At 43.9% G+C, this 18,292-nt stretch overlaps 1 protein-coding gene and 1 long non-coding RNA gene across 5 annotated transcripts in view; one reads left to right on the top strand and one right to left on the bottom strand.

The window, feature by feature from the left end:
* Positions 1-12,847, bottom strand: part of LOC135271939 (uncharacterized) — a 56,048-nt gene extending 43,201 nt beyond the window's left edge. The window contains exon 1 of the long non-coding RNA XR_010340065.1: positions 12,545-12,847. This is a non-coding gene — a long non-coding RNA (uncharacterized LOC135271939). The remainder of the gene's footprint in view (positions 1-12,544) is intronic.
* Positions 12,848-12,995: 148 nt separating this feature from the next.
* ZNF32 (zinc finger protein 32) lies at positions 12,996-17,999 on the top strand. Of its 4 annotated transcripts, none has more exons than XM_012475575.2 (3): positions 12,996-13,079; positions 15,659-15,797; positions 17,060-17,999. In XM_012475575.2, the coding sequence occupies exons 2-3, from the start codon at positions 15,728-15,730 to the stop codon at positions 17,809-17,811; spliced, it is 822 nt and encodes a 273-aa protein (XP_012330998.1). In that variant the 5' UTR covers positions 12,996-13,079; positions 15,659-15,727; the 3' UTR covers positions 17,812-17,999. The 4 variants fall into 4 exon arrangements, with proteins under 4 accessions (XP_012330998.1, XP_012331000.1, XP_012330999.1 ...); XM_012475577.2 differs by having other exon boundaries at positions 15,659-15,801; XM_012475576.3 differs by lacking the exon at positions 12,996-13,079 and adding an exon at positions 13,082-13,296.
* The last annotated feature ends 293 nt before the right edge of the window (positions 18,000-18,292 follow it).

The raw sequence follows: 18,292 nt of genomic DNA, 5'->3' as shown, positions 1-18,292 counted from the left end.
GGAAGCAAAGACTGTACCCTTACCAGACACCAAACCTGCCTGTGCCTTGCTCTTGGACTTCCCAGCCTCCAGAACAGTGAGAAATAGACTCTATTATTTATAAATTATCCAGTTTGTGTTTTTTTTTTATAGCAGCACAAATGGACTAAGAAAACTGCTCTCTCTTCCACTTCTAAGGACATCAGCACTGTGGCATTAGGGCCCTGTCCTCATGGCTTAACCTAGTTTAACCTTGACTACCTGTTCAAAGACCCTGTCTCAAAATACAGTCACATTGGGGGTTAGTGCTTCAACATGTGGATTTTGAGGGGACATAATTAAGTCCATATCACAATTTTTCTGGCCAATTGTAGGATGGTGCTTCTTGACACACTTAGGGATGAATTAGATTGTGTGATTAGTTCTGGCCAACAATTTGTGTGCTGCTATGATTTGAATATTTGACCCCTGAAAACCTTATGTTGAAATATGACCCCCAGTGTTGGAGGTGACAGTCTAATATAGGTGTTTGGGTCATGAGGGTGGACGCCTCATAAATAAATTAGTGTCTGGAGGTGGGGCTGAGCAAGTTCCTGCAAAGAACTTGGCATTTCCCCCTTGCTTCCTCTCTCAACATGTGATCTCTGCACACAGATATTCTCTTCGCCTTCTGCCATGAGGGGAAGCAGCTCTCACCTAATGCTGGTGCCATGCTTCTGGTACAGCCTGCAGAACTGTGAGCCAAGTAAACCTCTTTTCTTAGGCTGGGTGCAATGCCTCACACCTGTAATCCCAGCACTCTGGGAGGCTGAGTCAGGAGGATCACTTGAGCCCAGGAGTTTGAGGTTATACTGAGCTGTAATTTCATCACTGTACTCCGGGCTGGGTGACAGAGCAAGACTCTGTCATTCATAAATAAATAAATAAATACAATTTTTAAATTTGTTTTAAAAACTTTTTTTAAATAAATTACCCAGCCTCAAGTATTCCTTTATAGCAACACTCAAAAGACTAACATACAAGCAAATGTGATTTATGTCACTTCTGGGCTATGCACTTCATTGCCAGTATAAGATGTTCCAAAGCTTTCTTATCTCTCTGCCATAGTAACTGGCACTGTAAAAATAGTGGCTGCTTTGTCAGTTTCGGTTGCTGAATGTCTACAATAAGTAGAAGTCCCTGCAATTGGACAGCATGAGAATGGAATGGAGAAAAAAACACACCTTTTTGACTTGTCACTAGCATTTTACTGTTTTTGCTGCAGCATAACCTAATCTGCTTTCATTGATACAACTTCTTTGGTGGTAATTTTTAGTGTAGATGTCATTTAGACACACAAAAAAAATGCAAAGTGTTCATTTTGATGTTTTGGTAACTATATTACTCCTGTGCAGTCACTTCAAACAAGATATGGTGCATGTCCATTACCCCAAATGTTTCAAGCTCTTTCCAACCAGACCTCCCACCCTCTTCCATCCTAGAGAAACTATGCTGATTTCTGTCATCATAGATTTTTTCTTCTCGAGCTTTGTATAAATGGTATCATATTGTATGTATGTATTTGTGTCTTGCTTCGTTCACTCTACATAATGCTTTTGAGATTGGTGTATATTGTATGAGTCAGGTGAACATTCTTTTTTGCTTGCTGACTAGTATTCCATAGTATTAACATGCCACAGTTTGTATATCCATTCTCCTATTGATGGACATTTAGTTGTTTTCCCTTTTGGGTTATTCAAATAAGGCTGCAGTAAACATTCTTGTGCAAGTCTTTTTGTAGACATGAGTTTTATTCCTGTTGGCAAACACCTAGGAGTGAAATTTCTGGGCCATAGGGTAGGTGTATCTTGAAATTTATAAGAAACTAACAAACAAAAGGTCTCTAAAGTTCTCCAGTCATTTTATACTCCTTTCAGCAATGTTTGAGAGTTCAATGCTTCATACTCTTGCCTATATTTGGTTGTGTTGTCTTTTTTATTTTAGCTAGCCCAGATTGTTGTTAGCATTCAGTCCAGGAACCCTGGCGAGAGAGGGCCTTTGCTTTTTTTCCCAAAACAACTTCCTTAACAAATGGTGGTCAAGCACCAATTATTCATATGGAAAAAATGAACTTTGACCTCTACGTCACTACATACACAAAAATTAAAATGGGTTATAGATCTAAAAATAAAATCTAGAATCATTAAGCATCTAGAGGATAACATAGGAGAATCTTTAAAAAAATTAGAGTAGGCAAAGGATTGTTAGGACACAGGAACATTAAATCATGAAAAAATGACAAATTTGACTTCGTAATAGTATGAATAGTCTCCCAAAGTACTTAAGTTATAATTAATCATATCTGAGCACCACCACACCAGGCTAGTTTTCATATTTTCAGTAGAGACAGAGTTCCACCATGTAGGCCAGGCTGGTCTCAAACTCCTGACCTCAAGAGATCCACTCACCTCAGCCTCCCAAAGTGCTAGAATTACAGGCATGAGCCACCGCACTTAGCTGATTTTCTTTGTATTTTATAATGCTTTGATCCTTTTTATGTCATAATGAATTACCATATTTTGTAAACATTAAAACACTAGAAAGTCTCCAGGCAGGACCCAATGGCTCATGCCTGTAATCTCAACAATTTGGAAGGCTGAAGTGAGAGGATCGCTTGAGCCCAGGAGCTTGAGATCAGCCTGAGCAACATAGTGAGACCCTGTCTCCACAAAAAATTTTACAAATTAGCTAGTATGGTGGTATGTGCCCATAGTCCTGGCTACTCAGGAGGCTGAGGCGGGAAGATGGCTTGAGCCCAGGAAGTTGAGCTACAGTGAGCTGTGATCTCCACTGCACTCCAGCCTGGGCAAAAGAAAGCCTCCAAAGTTCAGAATCTATTGATTAATTCTGTTTTGTATTTTTGTAATTTATACCTACCTTTGCCAGCTTTACTTAATATAAACTAATAATAATGAGTCAAATTGTCTAGCATATTTTGTCAAATTGTTCCTAACTCTAAATCTTATGTCTCTATGTCAAAAAGTAACAAAATTCATAAAGTTTCAAAAACATTATCCTTCATATTGATAATTTTTTTTAAATGCTGTTTATACATATTTTGCCAATTTCAGTTGACTAAACCATGCCCTTTTAATATTAATATTGACATCAGTGCCTATGATCCTGTTTGGCAAAGCCTTTCTGGTTATTCTGTTGCTGCCCAATGCATACGCCATCAGGAAAGCCTGGTGAGTTGGAAGGAACAAGGTACTTGAGTCAGACCTGGATAGAAACCCACATCGACTGCCCACTGGTTGTGAGATCCTGGATATGTGTTGTGACCTCTTTAAACTATGGAGAGAAGAACAATGCCTACTACAAAGGATGAAATTATAGATTCTATGCAGCAATGGCTACATACACACATGTCTGTCCAAGAGTGACAGGCATGGACTGTTCCCAAGCTTGTTTTTGTTTATTTGTTTGTTTTTTGAGACAGGGTTTCACTCTGTTGCCCAGGCTGGAGTGCAGTAGCATGATCTCGGCTCACTGTAGCCTCTCTCTTCTGGGTTCAAGCAATTCTCGTGCCTCCTCCCAAGGAGCTGGGATTACACGAGTGTACCACCACACCTAGCTAAGTTTTGTATTTTTAGTAGAGACAGGGTTTCAGCATGTTGGCCAGGCTAGTCTCAAACTCCTGACCTCAAGTGATCAGCCCACCTCAGCCTCCCGAAGTGCTGGGATTACAGGCATGAGCCATCAAACCCGGCCTCAAGCCAGTCTTTGAAAGCTTTTGTTCACTATGGATTGGTATTTATTGGGTGCCTAATATGGTGCCTAATGTTTTTGGCTGTTATCCTAAAACAGTATCAATTTCACTTAAAATATATCTAGGCTGGGTGCAGTGGCTCACACCTATAATCCCAGGACTTTGGGAGGCCAAGGTGGGCAGATCACCTGAAGTCCGGAGTTGGAAACCAGCTGGCCAACATGGTGAAATCCCGTCTCTACTAAAAAAAAAAAACACACAAAAATTAACTTGGCGTGGTGGCACATGCCTGTAATCCCAGCTACTCGGGAGGCTGAGGCAGGAGAATCACTTGAACCCAGGAGGCAGAGGTTGCAGTGAGTCAAAATCATGCCATTTTACTCCAGCCTGGGCAACAGAGTAAGACTCAGTCTCAAAAAAATATATAGAGAGAGAGAAAGTGTGCGTGCACTAGGAGCTGAAATATATATATATATATATAGGCAATAAACACACAAAACTTGGTTTGCCCTTTATGGAAGTGTACGTCTTTAATGATTTTTGTTTTCCTTCCGTCCACTTTCCCACCTGTTTCTATTCTTTATTATTTAGCTTGTGATCTTAAACGCTGGTTTAAAGTACTATCTTCTCTCCCATTGCTTATGTGTGTGAGGGCGTATGTATTTTGTATCCATTTCCTTGGCCCGTGAGATTTAAAGTATATTCCTTCCTGTTGGAGTTTAGTGATTCTCCTGAATCCCCTATTCCTTCAAGTAGCTTCAGGACCACTACAAGCTTTCAACTCCCCAGTGAGCCTGAGGGTGCTGTTGCATCACTTGGTCCACATGGCATCTTCTGCTGGCCTCCCCAGAAAGGAAATCCTGAGATAGGCTTCAGGCTAGTCATTTGGGAAGCACTGTCAGTCAGTGGGCAATGAGCCAAGGCTGGAAGCAGTGCCATGCACAGGTACAGGAAGAAGCCTTCTGAGAGAACGTGGAACACTGCAAGACTGACTCACAGAAAAGGGGATGAGCTGGGATATTCCTCCAGGAACTCCAAGTCCTTATTGGTGGAAGGTGGCTCCTGGAAGCATTAAATTCCCAGCACTTGAAGCCAGGCACACCCACAGGGCAGGCAAATTCCTGTGGCCACTGAAAGGCCTCAAGCAAGGAGCTCTGGTTCCTGAGGTGGGGAGCCCTCAACATACAGAAACATCTGCCACCAAAGCTCAAGGTGAGCTCAGGGGATGTGAGGCGCACTGCCAGCAGCTGCTACATGCCGTGTTTTATGAAGTGCCAGACAGAACATAAGGGACTCTGACAACTGAACATGGCTGGGAACGGCTACCTTGTGGTGCCCTTCACCAATATCACAGACCCTAGGCCAAGGGAACGCCTTCTCAGGAGGACCTCCAGGTATGCGACTGATGCCAGGGGCCCAAAACTGGAATAGAAACTTCTCCTTCTGCTGTAGAAAAATTATAGAAAAATATTGTCCTTACTTTTATTAGAAGTACTTCTAAATGTAAAATGTTTCCAATTAAGTACTTTAAATCTGTATCACTCTAGGAGTTTCTGAAAATGTTATTCAGAAAAATGCAGGAAAATACTTTTCAGCAGCTCATTTTATGAGTTAAAAACAACTTATTTCAACTCCTAGTGCAATAAATTTTATTTTAAAAGCATTAATAAACTGGCAACTTCAGAATCAAATACTGGAAAAGTCCTAAATCAAAGTTTATCAACATTTGAAATGCTAACGGATTGCAGTACTTTTTAATAGTTGGAACTTTTAAGTAGTTGGAGGGATTTCAGAAATAAGGAGGACAAAAACACAGAAAAATGATGTGCTCACATGGGCACATTTACATATTTGCCATATATTGAAACTTTTTAAAAGAAAAAGATATGTTCCAAAAATGCCACAGCATAAACCATTTTCATGGTTAATGTCCATTTTTGCTCTGAAAACAGCAGTCTTTGATAATGTAAACATCAATTTAGCCTTCACCCTATAATTTATCTTTTCTCTTAAGTAAACATTGGGACTTCTGTTTCAGAAACTTAATAACCACAAGGCAAGTTCAAGTGCCTGGAAAATACTCTGCACTTGATGCGTCTGGTTCCCATAACAAAAAGATGCATCAATCCAGAGCAAACTTATCAGAGCTGTGCCTTTGGAAAGATACACTGGTTGCCAAAATACACCACCACCCCTGCTGGAATTACATAAATGTGTTTAGTGTTCATATGGAATTTTCTAAAAGAAAACAAGTCAATCAAGCTGTTTTGTGGTCCTAAAGAACTTAGGTCTTGGCAAAACACTGGAGACATTTTAAAAGCTCTGGACTCTAGACAGATCCATGAGCAATGGGTCAAGGTCAAGGTCTTTACAGACAGTGGATGTTCCTTGTTTAATCTCCATTGTTTAGAAGAAATCTAATGCTTGTTTTAAACCCTCAATGCAAGTGACATAACTTTAGGTCTTAAACTGACCATAGTTCTATTGTGTTCTTATAAATTAAACAGGTTGAAATGCATTTGCTGAATTGAAAATTATACTTTACTAATAACAATCTCTTGTTTGTCTTGGGAGGAGAGTTATTTTTATCTTCAAGTGCAAAGACATGGTTTCAGATTCAACTTTCAAAGTCACTGCAAAAGTTAAGACCAACAGCAAAGTTAGAGAAACAGTCTACAAGACTGCCTTCACTTTTTTTTTTTTTTTTTTTTTTTGAGACAGAGTCTTTCTCTGTCCACTCAGGCTAGAGTGCAGTGGCACAATCACAGTTCAATACAGCCTTGACCTCCTGAGCTCAGGCAATCCTCTCACTTCAGCCTCCAGAGTAGCTGGGACTACAGGCATGCACCACCACACGCAGCTAATATTTTTGTTGTTTTTGTAATAACAGGGTCCCACTATGTTGCCCAAGCTGGTCTCAAACTCCTAAGCTCAAGCAATTCTCCTGTCTTGTCCTGTCAGAGTACTGGGATTACAGGCACGAGCCACTGCGCCCAGCCAAGACTGCCCTCACTTCTGACACCAACTGTCAATTTGATGGGGAGGTTCCCAAAACCACTTTCAGGTTCAATTATTTGCTAGGAAGACACAGAACTCACTAAAAGTTGTTGCATTGTAAGTAGGGTTTATTACAGTGAAAGTCTAGATTAAAATCACCCAAGGGCAGGGTGCAGGAAAAGTACCGCATGCAGTTCCCATTGTCCCCTCCCCATGGAGTGAGGACAGCATGGCTTTCTCTGCCTAGCTGTGTGACAGTACACATGCAGTAGTGCCACCCTGCAAGGCCACTCGACCATTGGGCCCGGAGTGTCTGCTGGAGCTCCCTCACGTCTGTGTGACTGATCATTCGCCTGGCAGATCTTAGCCTCCAGCCTCCTGCCCTCCCGAGGTTGACTGAGTCCACGTGACCCCCAAATCCCCCACCCACAGCATGTCATAACCTGGAGTGTCCGGGTCCCATCCTGAGAGTATCCAATGTGGCAGCCCCACCCTAAATCACATCTAGACTACCCAGTGTGAGCCCAGGCCACTGGCAAATGAAGACAATTCTATCAAGCACTATACTCCAAGGGCTTGGAGATAGATCACCTGCCAGAGCTGAGGACAAAGTCAGAGCTCTTTAGGGCAAGGTTAAATTCCTCACTACACAAATCAGTTATATGATTATTACAGTCATGTCTTTTATATTTCATGAAATGTGTTTGACTACTGTGAAATAGAGCTGAAGTCTTTCAAGCCTTTAAACTTAACAACTATATGCTTTGCATATTTTAAAATAAAAGTTATAACATATTTTACTTTGATGATAGCAAATGAAAATAAACTTAATTTTCAGTTTTGCTTGGGACAGAAAATGAATAAGAAGGCAAGAAGAAAGAAAGGCAGATCATTTGTCTGTCCTTACAGTTATCTTGCAGTTTAACATCATTGCTACCAACAGATTTTATTTTCTTCTTTAAAATGATGAAATGCCGGTCGGGCATGGTGGCTCACGCCGGTAATCCCAGCACTTTGGGAGTCCGAGGCAGGCAGATCCTGTGGTCAGGAGTTTGAGACCAGCCTGGACAATATGGTGAAACCCATCTCTACTAAAAATACAAAAAATTAGCCAGATGTGCCGGCATGTGCCTGTAGTCCCAGGTACTCGGGAGGCTGAAGCGGAAGAATCGCTTGAACCCGGGAGGCAAAGGTTGCAGTGAGCCAAGACTGCGCCACTGCACTCCAGCCTAGGTGACAGAGTGAGGCTCTGTGTAAAAAAAAAAAAATGATGAAATGCCACAGATTCAAAGAGATTACCAAGACACAACAATTGTGTGCAGTGTAGGATCCTGGACTGGATCCTGGAAAGACAATGAACATTAGGGGGAAAACTAGTGAAACCCAAAAAAGGTCAGCAGCTTACTATTAATTATTACCATGACGCATGGTACCAATGTTAATTTTCTGGTGTTGATTATTATAATTCTGTGAGTTGTTAATATTAAGGGAAGGTGAGTGAAAAACATATGCGAACCCTCTGCATTGTTTCTGCAACTTTTCTGTAAGTCTAAAATCATTTCAAAATGAAAAGTTAAAAGAAAAAAGTTTAAAATGATCTGTCTCTGCATATTCAAGGATTCTCAATCATTTTCATCTTTTTGGAGATCAACCAACTCCCTGATGAAAAGTATGTAGCATCTGTCCTAAAGAGCCTCCAGTCCACTCCATAGTTTGGATGCTTGTACCCCAAACCTTACATTGAAATTTGATCCCCAGTGTTGGAAGTGGTGCCTAACATGAAGTGTTTGGGTCATGAGGACAGATCCCTCATGAATAGATTAATGATGCTGTAAGGGAGTTCTCACTCTATTAGTTCCCCTAAGAATTCCCCCAAAGGCTGGCTGTTAAAAAAGCCTGGCACCTCCCCGTCTCTCTTGCTTCCTCTCTCACCATGTGATCTCTACACACCTCTCTCCTTCACTTCCTGCCATGAGCAGAAGCAGCCTGAGGCCTCCCCAGAAGCAGATGTTGGCACCAGGCTCCTTGTACAGCCTGCAGAACCATGAGCCAAATAACCTCTTTTCTTTATAAATAACTCAGCTTCAGGCATTCCTTTATCGGCACACTAAACGGACTAAGACATCCACTTTTGCCATTTCATCAGTTCACAGACACACATGGAGCTCATCTGCAGGCCCCATGGAAGAACCCTGCTCCAGGGTCCACAGCTCAGGACTCAGGTGTGAGAGGAAGTAGCACCCAACAGTTGATCTGAGGAGGAACACCTAGCTCCCACTTCAGCCACATTCATGTCTTCAGCCTCTGGCCACGTGGAGGCCTTCCTACACAATGGGAGACAGGAATGCAGGACTTCATCCTCCTCCACAACGTTTCCTCAAAAGGTTCATTATGAAAGTACAGCACTCACCCGCACAATACCGGGCGCATAGTCTTTTGTGAGCCAAGCAGCACCATAAATACATCCTAAAGGAGTCCTAACTGCAGCCCCACTAAGTGACACCAAACAGAGTAATCAACTCTGGGCATCAGAGCCTCCGCAGGAAATGTTGGCTTAGCCCACAGTGCTGAAAACAAACGCAAATTTGTACTAGGTGTGGGTCATCTTCTCCATCCCACACCTTCCCTCCCACTTTCTGGCTTATAAGCAACTCCATCAAGAGGCTGAAGAAGGGTACAGTTGACTAAATGGCAGAAACAAAAGGCAAGAACAAAATCTGCCTGAAGCCTACAGAGATAGCTTCCATCAGGATGATTTTTATATGAATAGTTGTGGGAGTTATGAGGGGACAAGAGCAACGATGCACACACTAGGCTTACAATTGCACACACTAGGTTTACAAATCAGGTGCTAGTGAAACCAAACACAAGACACATTTGCTCAAAAGGACAAAGGCAGCTTCAGAGGAAAGGAACGGCTTGTCCAAGGAGAAGCCACCATCACTTCCAGCCCCGAGAAATGGTTGGCATGTCAGGAAATGTTTGGACGACCCTGGCCCAGCGTTCAACAACCTTTCCAAAGAATCATACTAAAGCACAGATTCCTTTACCCTGGGGGTCCAGCTGCCCAAGCTTGGCCACCAAGATGGCAGGGCCTGCAAGAAAGCTGACTTTCTCCCAAGCACTGCCCCGTAATGGACAGAGTGAGAGGAGAGTGTGGCGTGGACAGAAGGCTTGCACAGTGCAGTGAGTGTGCAGAGCACTGAGGAAGGAGGAGCACAGACAAAGGGAACTGAAGAGGCCTGCATTTCTGATAGAGACTGGAGTAGACACAGATGGTAAGCATGATGGAAGGTGTTCTGATCAACGCCCCCCCCCCACAAGAAGGTGGGTTCTTATTCTACCACTCTAGACCCAGGTACAGTCATGCGTCGCATTACAAACTTTCAGTCAACGACTGGCCATAAGTACAAAGGTGGTCCCAGAAGATTATTCCACCATATTTTTACCATGCCTTTTCTATGTTTAGATACACAAATACTTGCCATTGTTCATTACAATTACATGCAGTATTCAGTACAGTCACTAGCATAGAGTCTAAACAATAGAGCCTAGTGTGTAATGCGAGGTACCATCTAGATTTGTGTTAAGTACATTCTATGACATTCACAAAGATGAAACCGCCTAACAATGCATTTCTCGGAAGGTGTCCCCCATCACTAAGCACCAAATGGCTGTATTCATTCAGAACTACGGCAGCAAGTAAAGGCTTCAGCTTCCCTCGAGCTTCATAGTCTCATGGAAATTTCTAGGGCAGCCACTCCTTTCAAAGGAACTAAAAGTCCTTTCCAAACCAATAATTCACTTCAGAGACCTGGACCCTAGAGCTTTGATTCCACAATTAGGATACACTTATCTGATTCTTTCTCCCAAGGAAAAAAGTTCTAGAAAGAAAATGTACATTTTCAGGACTTTTGGTATGTACTGCCAAATGTCCAGTCAGAGCAATCATCTTAATTTACACACAGATGGACTTGTCCACTTCCCCAGTCTCCTTTGCAATCTTTGCCATTTAGCACTTGGGAGGTAATTTTTATTTGTTTGAATTGGAAACTTTATAAAACGAATAGTGAATGTACTTTTCTTTCATTTGTGTGTGTGTGAGTTGCTGTCCTTCACCACATTTCTAATGAACTGTCTTTTTCTTATTGATTTGTATGGTGTCTTTAAGTATCACAGTTGCTAATATTTTCCCAGCTTGTCACGTTAACTTCGTTTAGTGGTGGTTTGGCCACACCGAAGTGTTGGATTTTAATCTTCTTTATTGTTTCTGCCTTTGCTACATTGGTTAAGAAAGCCTTCCCTATGCCAAGATTATAAGATTAATCTCTGTGTTCTGGGCCTTTGTGGCTCTGTGTTTCCCATTTTACATTAATCCACCTGGAGGTTCTCTTGGCATGGGAATTAGATAAACATTCAACTCCCCACCCCCCAATGTCTAGCCCTTGTCATAACACCATTTATTGAATTATCTGTCCTTCTCCTAATGTTTTGAAATGCCTGCAAAGTGGGGGAACTGATCTTTGGCAATTTTTCAAATCTACACTGCCAACAATGATTTCCCTTTCACCCTCACTCCACACCCTCCCTCTTGTTGAGTATTTGCCTTAAGATGCAGGTGGTGGGTGGGAATAAGCCTCATTTCGCAGTTGGGCAGTCTGTCTATGGAGACCTGGGTCTCATCAACCCCAATCCTAACAGCTTTCTCCCCAGCTTTGGGCCATTCAATGTGTCCATTTTCCTGAGACCCCGTAAGGAAGTTTATGCGGATTTATAAAAGCAACGGCAGTCCCCCCTCACAGCCATCGTTTCCCACCAATGCTTTGTCATGTACCGTCACAGCAGGATCTGAAACTTGTCCTAGTGTCCACAGCTGGTCCTGACCTCAGTGGAACCTATGTACCAGATGTGAAGCAGAAGATACAGCCTTAGGACTCGGAGCCTTGGCCTTTGCTGTGTGCCGCCCCCACCGCTTTCTCTCTCAGACTTGGGAGGAGTGAGGGGAGGAGCCACCTGAGGCGGTTCAGGAGTTGGGGAGCTTCTGGACAATTTGCACCACACACTCTGGTACTTGGCTGTGCAACACCCCTGACCCCCGTGTGAGGAAAGTGGTGTTTGTTTTCTCCACTAGACTATCAGCTCCCTCCCTACTCCTCCCTAGCTAGAGCACGGAGTGTGTCTTGTTCACATTCGTGTCCCCAATGTCAGCATTTAAAATGTGTTTCAATGGATAAATGTTGAAAGAAATTCAGAAATGATGTGCAATATAGTAACAGCTAACATTTAGGAACCAACGTATTACTTACATGACACTTTTGCATATTTAGTGAAATTAAGTTGTTTGGTTTAACCAATGTGTGGCTTTGGGGTAGAGGACAAGGACATAGCAAGAGGAAACATTCTTTATGAGTCCTTCACTCAAGAGGAAGGACACATCTACGGAGAGGGGCTCCAGAGGCAGGGACCCAGGGAGACGCCCAGACAGACAGAAGGGCTCCAGATCTTGGAAAAGTGAGTTTGAAGGAGGCTTAAAGTATATCAGACAGCCTGGCCAGCATGGTGAAACCCCGTCTCTACTAAAAATACAAAAAAAAATTAGCCGGGCGTGGTGGCACGGACCTGTAGTCTCAGCTACTTGAGAGGATGAGGAAGAGAATGCTTGAGCCCAGAAGGCAGAGGCTGCAGTGAGCCGAGATCGCAACCACTGCACTCCAGCCAGGGAGACAGATTGAAGCGGGGTGGGGGGAAAGGAGACGCTTTATCTGGTACGTGTCCAAAAGCAACCATGCTCCTCCCAGTATCTCACAAGGACTGGACTACCTGTGTTTCTGTTGTTCTTCACAGAAGTTCCATGAAAGCAGGCTTCGCCTTTGCTCATGCAGGGAGCGGCTCAACACATGACCTCGAAGCACCCAAGGCTTTATGAACAGATTTCTCCCCAAAACTTCTTCCTTCCGCGACGCCCTGCAAGAATTCTGGATTCCTGAGTCCTTGGCTCAGCGCCTGCTACCCGATGCTTTCAATCATATTTTGCTAATCTGAATGGCTGTGGCTCGGTCCCCACTCCGCGTCTGCGGACAGGTCAACGCCGTGGGGCTCCGGACTCCCAGTCCAAGCCCAGGGGCCTGAGGTTCCCGCGCCTCCGGGACCCGCGGAGCCCGAGCGCAGGGTGCGCCGGTGAACTACATTTCCCACAGTGCTCTTTGGAAGCCAGGGCCGCCGAGACCCACGGCCCGCGGCGGGCGGGCTCGCGCGGAGACTCCTGGGAGTTGTAGTCCGATCCGCCGGCGCCGGCGCTGGCGCTGCTGCGGGCTCGGCGCCGGCCTTTGTCTGTCTGCGGGCGCGCGCCGCTCCGGTGAGTGAGGCCGCCGGCCGGGTCAAAGCGCCCGGGCGAGGCGGGGCTGCGCCGTCGGGCCGCTGTCCAGGGCCCTCCGTGTGGCCGACTTGGGCCAGCGGCCGCCGCGGCAATGATCAAGCCTGATGGGCCGGGGACCCTAGGAAGGCCGGCCGCGAGCGGAGAGGTCGGCGGTCCGCAGAGTAGGGTCCCCTGGACTGCAGAGCGGGGTGCCGAGGTTAAGGACCGCAGGGCGGGTCCGGGGCGCGAGGCGGGAGGGCAGTGTCTGCTGAGAGGAGCAGGGCCCATGGGGCTGGGGCGTGGGAGTGGGGAGGCCGCGGCAGGCTCCCCGGACCTCCGTGAGGGCTTCAGCGAGGGCAGGAAGCCGGCGCCGGCCTTCCGGGGCTGCGAGGAGAGGCAGCCCCTCCGGGGGAGAGTGGGAACCCAAGCCGTGTGTGGGAAACCACGCCACGCACAAGCTCCTACGCCTGAAACTGGCCCCAAGACGTTCTCAAGACCGCCAAGTGTACCCATCTTCTCACCGCCCTGTAGAGGACGCTGGATTTTAGGTCTTAAGTCTGGTGGTCTCGTCAGAGACCATTCCTGTTTGATTCTTTCCTTCTCCCAGGAGCTACCTGATAGGACAGTGTTACTAACCTGTTTAATAAGTGGGGAAACAGAGTCAGGGCTGCTGGGTTACTTGCCCAAGGTCATATCCTAAGGGAACCACGGCAAGAAGCCAAGACTCTCATGGCCTACTTCTAAGCTTTTTCCAAAGGATATAATAGCCTTTCTGATAGGAAAATCAATGTTTTTTATTATAAATCCACTTTTTACAAAAGCTTGGGAAAACTGATTCCTCAGACCTGTGATCTAGGGAGAAAAATATGACAGTGCCCCCTTACTAATCATGGAGGTCCCTGATAGGCAGCAGCGTTGTAACTTGAAGACCTCACAGCAGGTGGAGAGGCAGAGCTGTGAATTCTGCTCTAATTTCTGGAATCCCCAACAGAGTCGAACCCCAGGCAGCAGGCACCATGTACTCTTCCAGGGACTCTTAATGGGTATGCAGTTAAGCAAGAATAGCTTGAACTTCCAAATGATGTGCTGGCACGCTGGTAGGGAATTCCTTTGTAACTTGTGTTCCAAGTTGGACATGAGTCCTCCAAATAAAAGTTTAAATTACTCTCCTGGTCGTCACAGCATGTAGCAAAATGTGCAATTGTCAAGAAGAACCAGGTGCTTAACAAATAATGGTAGCATCATAGTATTATTTCATTAAATCAGAAGGCCAGCATTTTGATAGGACATATTAGAGGGAAAGAAAGAGTATGCATTGAATCACTGCATTTTTTTTAAGTATAAGAATTCAGTAATTAGGATCCTGAAATAAGAAGGAATATTCAAAAAAGAAAATCATTTGGGCCAGGTTTAGTGGCTCATGCCTAACAGTCTCAATACTTTGGGAGGCCAAGGCAGGAGGATCACTTCAGGCCAAGAGTTGGAAACCAGCTTGGGCAACATAATGCAACCCATCTCTATGAAAAAATTTTTAAATAATTTAAAATTAGCCAGGCTTGGTGGTGCTGACCTGTAGTCCTAGCTACTTGGGAGGCTGAGGTGGGAGAATCCATTGAGTCCGGGAGTTCAAAGTCACAACAAGCTATGATTGAGCCACTGCACTCCAGCCTGGGCAACAGAGCAAAACCTTGACTCAAAAAATTTTTAAAAATTTTTTTTAGATAATTCAGAGTACATACAAGAGGATTCCTAGGATATGAAGAGTAATTCAGTCTGGTCAAACTCTGTTCCTTTCTGTTCAATTTTATAAGCATTCTGACCAGCTCTTTAGTGATGGGAAACTAGACAACTATCTAATTTAAGAACATAGGCTTTGGATCCAGAAAGTCTTGGATTTGAACCTTTGCTCCATCTTGACTCCTTATTTTCTGTGGGTTTTTGGGCAAGTTACTTAATCTAGTTGGAGTGCCTCGGGCTTGGTTTTTGACTAGATCTTTCTTTTCCAAGAATTGACAAGTATTTACACTTGGTCAGAACTGGTATTCTTACATCTTCAAGACCAAGAGAGAGGTGGATCTGGGTCCTTAGCTGCCTAAGAATTGTTCAGTGGTACCATACGGACTTCCTTAATTCTTTATAACTACAGAGAACTGGAGAGCTGATTGGTTTCAACATGGAACCAATCATAAAGACTGAAATGTTGATTTTTTTAGATTCTGAATTCCTCTGGGGCTTGGAGGGATGAAAGTAGTAGGTGGGGAAAGAAAATGGAAGATCCCAATCACATGCCAAGACCAAAGTATAAACAGGAGTGACTATTGTGATTGGCAGGAAGAGACATCCGTTTATGTGTTCTCTGCTTTCCCACCTCCTGCTTCTTCCCAGACTCATTTGTGTGTGGTCCTAGTACCTTTAGGCCCATTTTACTGTGATGTTATAGGTAACTGACATTATGTCAAGCAATCTAGGTTTCTTACGTTCACTGATGCCTCAAACTGGAACAACTGGTGACTTTTTCCTTCTCACATGTCAATTCTCCTGCCCTTTCCTGTTTGTTTCTGTTTGTTTTTCTCCCTCAGGTGCTCAGGAACAGCCCATGGAAGAATCATATGGAGAGGTGGTGACTGAGGTCATAAGCAGAAGTGGACATGTTTGGATTTCCAACAGCTACCTTGCTGGACTGTCATGGAAGATATGCCCAGAATGTAGCATTCTTCAGTGAGTGAGTCAGTCGACGGCTGGATGTGCTCAGCTCAAAGATATTCAGTGTCCCTCTCCTTAGGACTGGTCAGCAGTCTGAGGAAGCAGAGGAGACCTTGCTTTGATAGACCTCACTGTTCCTAGAATTACAAGAAAAGCCTGCAAGCTGGAGTTAGAACTAATAGTAGAAACGGAGCAAGAGAACCCTCTTGATATGGAGGTAGCATTGAGGTAGTCTCTGAGAATGAATGAACAGCTTAAATCTCAGCACTGTCTCTGAATAAGGCAAAGTAACAAGGAGAAAATTACTCTGGGGTGACACCAAGAAAACTGTTAATAGTGGTGAATGGACCCACATTTAAAGTGTACCAGGAGGCTCAGATGCAGGACAGTATTAGGGGAAAAAAAAGTCTGTATCTGCGTAGGAAGTATATGAGAATAACATCCAAACCAAAATTGGTTTCAGTTTTGCCTTGGCTTAGTAGACTGAAAATAGCAAGGATTTTAATGGGAAAAATTCCTTGGATCAGATTCTATAATTGCCATGGCTAGATTTGCAGTATCAGACAGGTTATTTAATTTCCTTAAGCTCCAGATTCGTCTGTGAAATGGGACAATAAGCTCTATCTTATAAGATTGCAGGGATTAGCAATGATAGATGTAAAGCACCCAGGATTGTGCTGCATATTTTCTGAGGTCATGGTGCTGATTCCATTGTCAGAACAGACTGGAAAGAGGTGGATTTCTCAAGAAGCAAATGCAGCTTAAGTTTTAGGACCCCTCACTTGCATTGGTCTCTCCAAGACCCTGTGCTTAATTTTATACATTTTCTTAAAAGGGTGCCTCTAAAATGTGAAAGTTTTAGGCCTTATACAGCCTGGATCCAAACCTGTTTTGGAGTCAGAAGTTGGGTATGGGGCTCTATATCATCCTATATAGTTTTCTACATTTTCTGAGCCTGTTTTCTGACCTGTAAAATAGAGAAAACCATGTCTATCATACAAGATTATTTGTTGGCCTAAATTAAGTTTAGAGGCAGTACACTGCTGTGGAGAATGCCTGTTTGAGTCAACTCTAACTTACCTAGCTCTGTGACCTTTGATAGCTTCTCTGTGTTCCCATTATCTGTATCAATCTCATGGTATTGCTTTCAGGATTGCATTGTCTATGCAAAGAATAAGGCCTGGCTCATCATAAGCACTCAAAGTATTATGTTTCTTTTCCCTTTTCTCACTCAGCATATTGGTGCCTCTTACATGACTTCCCTCTCATTTTACCAGATGTGATGACTGAAGCCCACCACAAATATGACCACTCTGAGGCTACAGGATCCTCAAGCTGGGATATCCAAAATTCTTTCAGAAGAGAGAAGCTGGAACAAAAATCACCAGATTCTAAGACACTACTGGAAGATTCACCTGGAGTGAGACAAAGGGTCTATGAGTGCCAGGAGTGTGGAAAATCCTTCCGACAAAAAGGTAGTCTCACATTACATGAGAGAATCCACACTGGTCAGAAGCCTTTTGAGTGCACCCACTGTGGAAAAAGCTTCAGGGCCAAAGGCAATCTTGTTACACATCAGCGAATACACACGGGAGAGAAGCCTTATCAGTGCAAAGAGTGTGGGAAAAGCTTCAGTCAACGAGGTAGTCTGGCTGTCCATGAGAGACTCCATACTGGACAGAAACCCTACGAGTGTGCTATTTGTCAGAGAAGCTTCAGGAATCAGAGTAACCTTGCTGTTCACAGGAGAGTTCACAGTGGTGAGAAGCCCTATAGATGTGATCAGTGTGGAAAAGCCTTCAGTCAGAAAGGAAGCTTAATTGTTCACATCAGAGTCCACACGGGCCTGAAGCCCTATGCCTGTACCCAATGCAGGAAGAGTTTCCACACAAGGGGGAATTGTATTCTGCATGGCAAAATACACACAGGAGAGACACCCTATCTGTGTGGCCAATGTGGAAAAAGCTTCACCCAGAGAGGGAGTCTGGCCGTGCACCAGCGAAGCTGCTCACAAAGGCTCACCCTTTGACCACTCTCTTGAAGAGAAATTCTCTTTATGAATTAAAAGTACAAAATCCACTGAGATTAAACAACCTGCCCAGTTCTATGGAATGAACGGAGAATCTTTCAGAAAGACCATGACTGGGTAGGTCAAATTGACTTTTCTCCTTTCCCCCAAAAGATTATGAAAAATAAATGTCTTGTTTATTATCATTATCATGTATGTTTTATAATTTCTGTCACTTTATTTTGACCTAATTTTTCAAGGTACCCCCATTAATCTGGCGCCACACTAGAGATTTTTACGGATTTTTAATTTGTAGTTCACACTGTCAGCCTTTTTTAAATATAAAAAAGCAGCTCCACATCAATATCAAGTTCTTTTTCTTCCCTATATATTCAAATTAATCTTGTTTTGCCTTCAAAACCACTGGGCAAAATCCATGGGGCAAATCTGATTACCTTTGTAATCTTATAGAACACTTCATTGCCTGGATGATACCCCCAGT

The sequence above is a fragment of the Aotus nancymaae genome, unplaced genomic scaffold (assembly GCF_030222135.1).
Source record: "Aotus nancymaae isolate 86718 unplaced genomic scaffold, 86718_ANA_hifiasm-v0.15.2.pri h1tg000099l, whole genome shotgun sequence".
Taxonomy (NCBI): domain Eukaryota; kingdom Metazoa; phylum Chordata; class Mammalia; order Primates; family Aotidae; genus Aotus; species Aotus nancymaae.
Note: the sequence above shows the minus strand (reverse complement) of the source record. Positions and strands in the feature narration are given on the sequence as shown.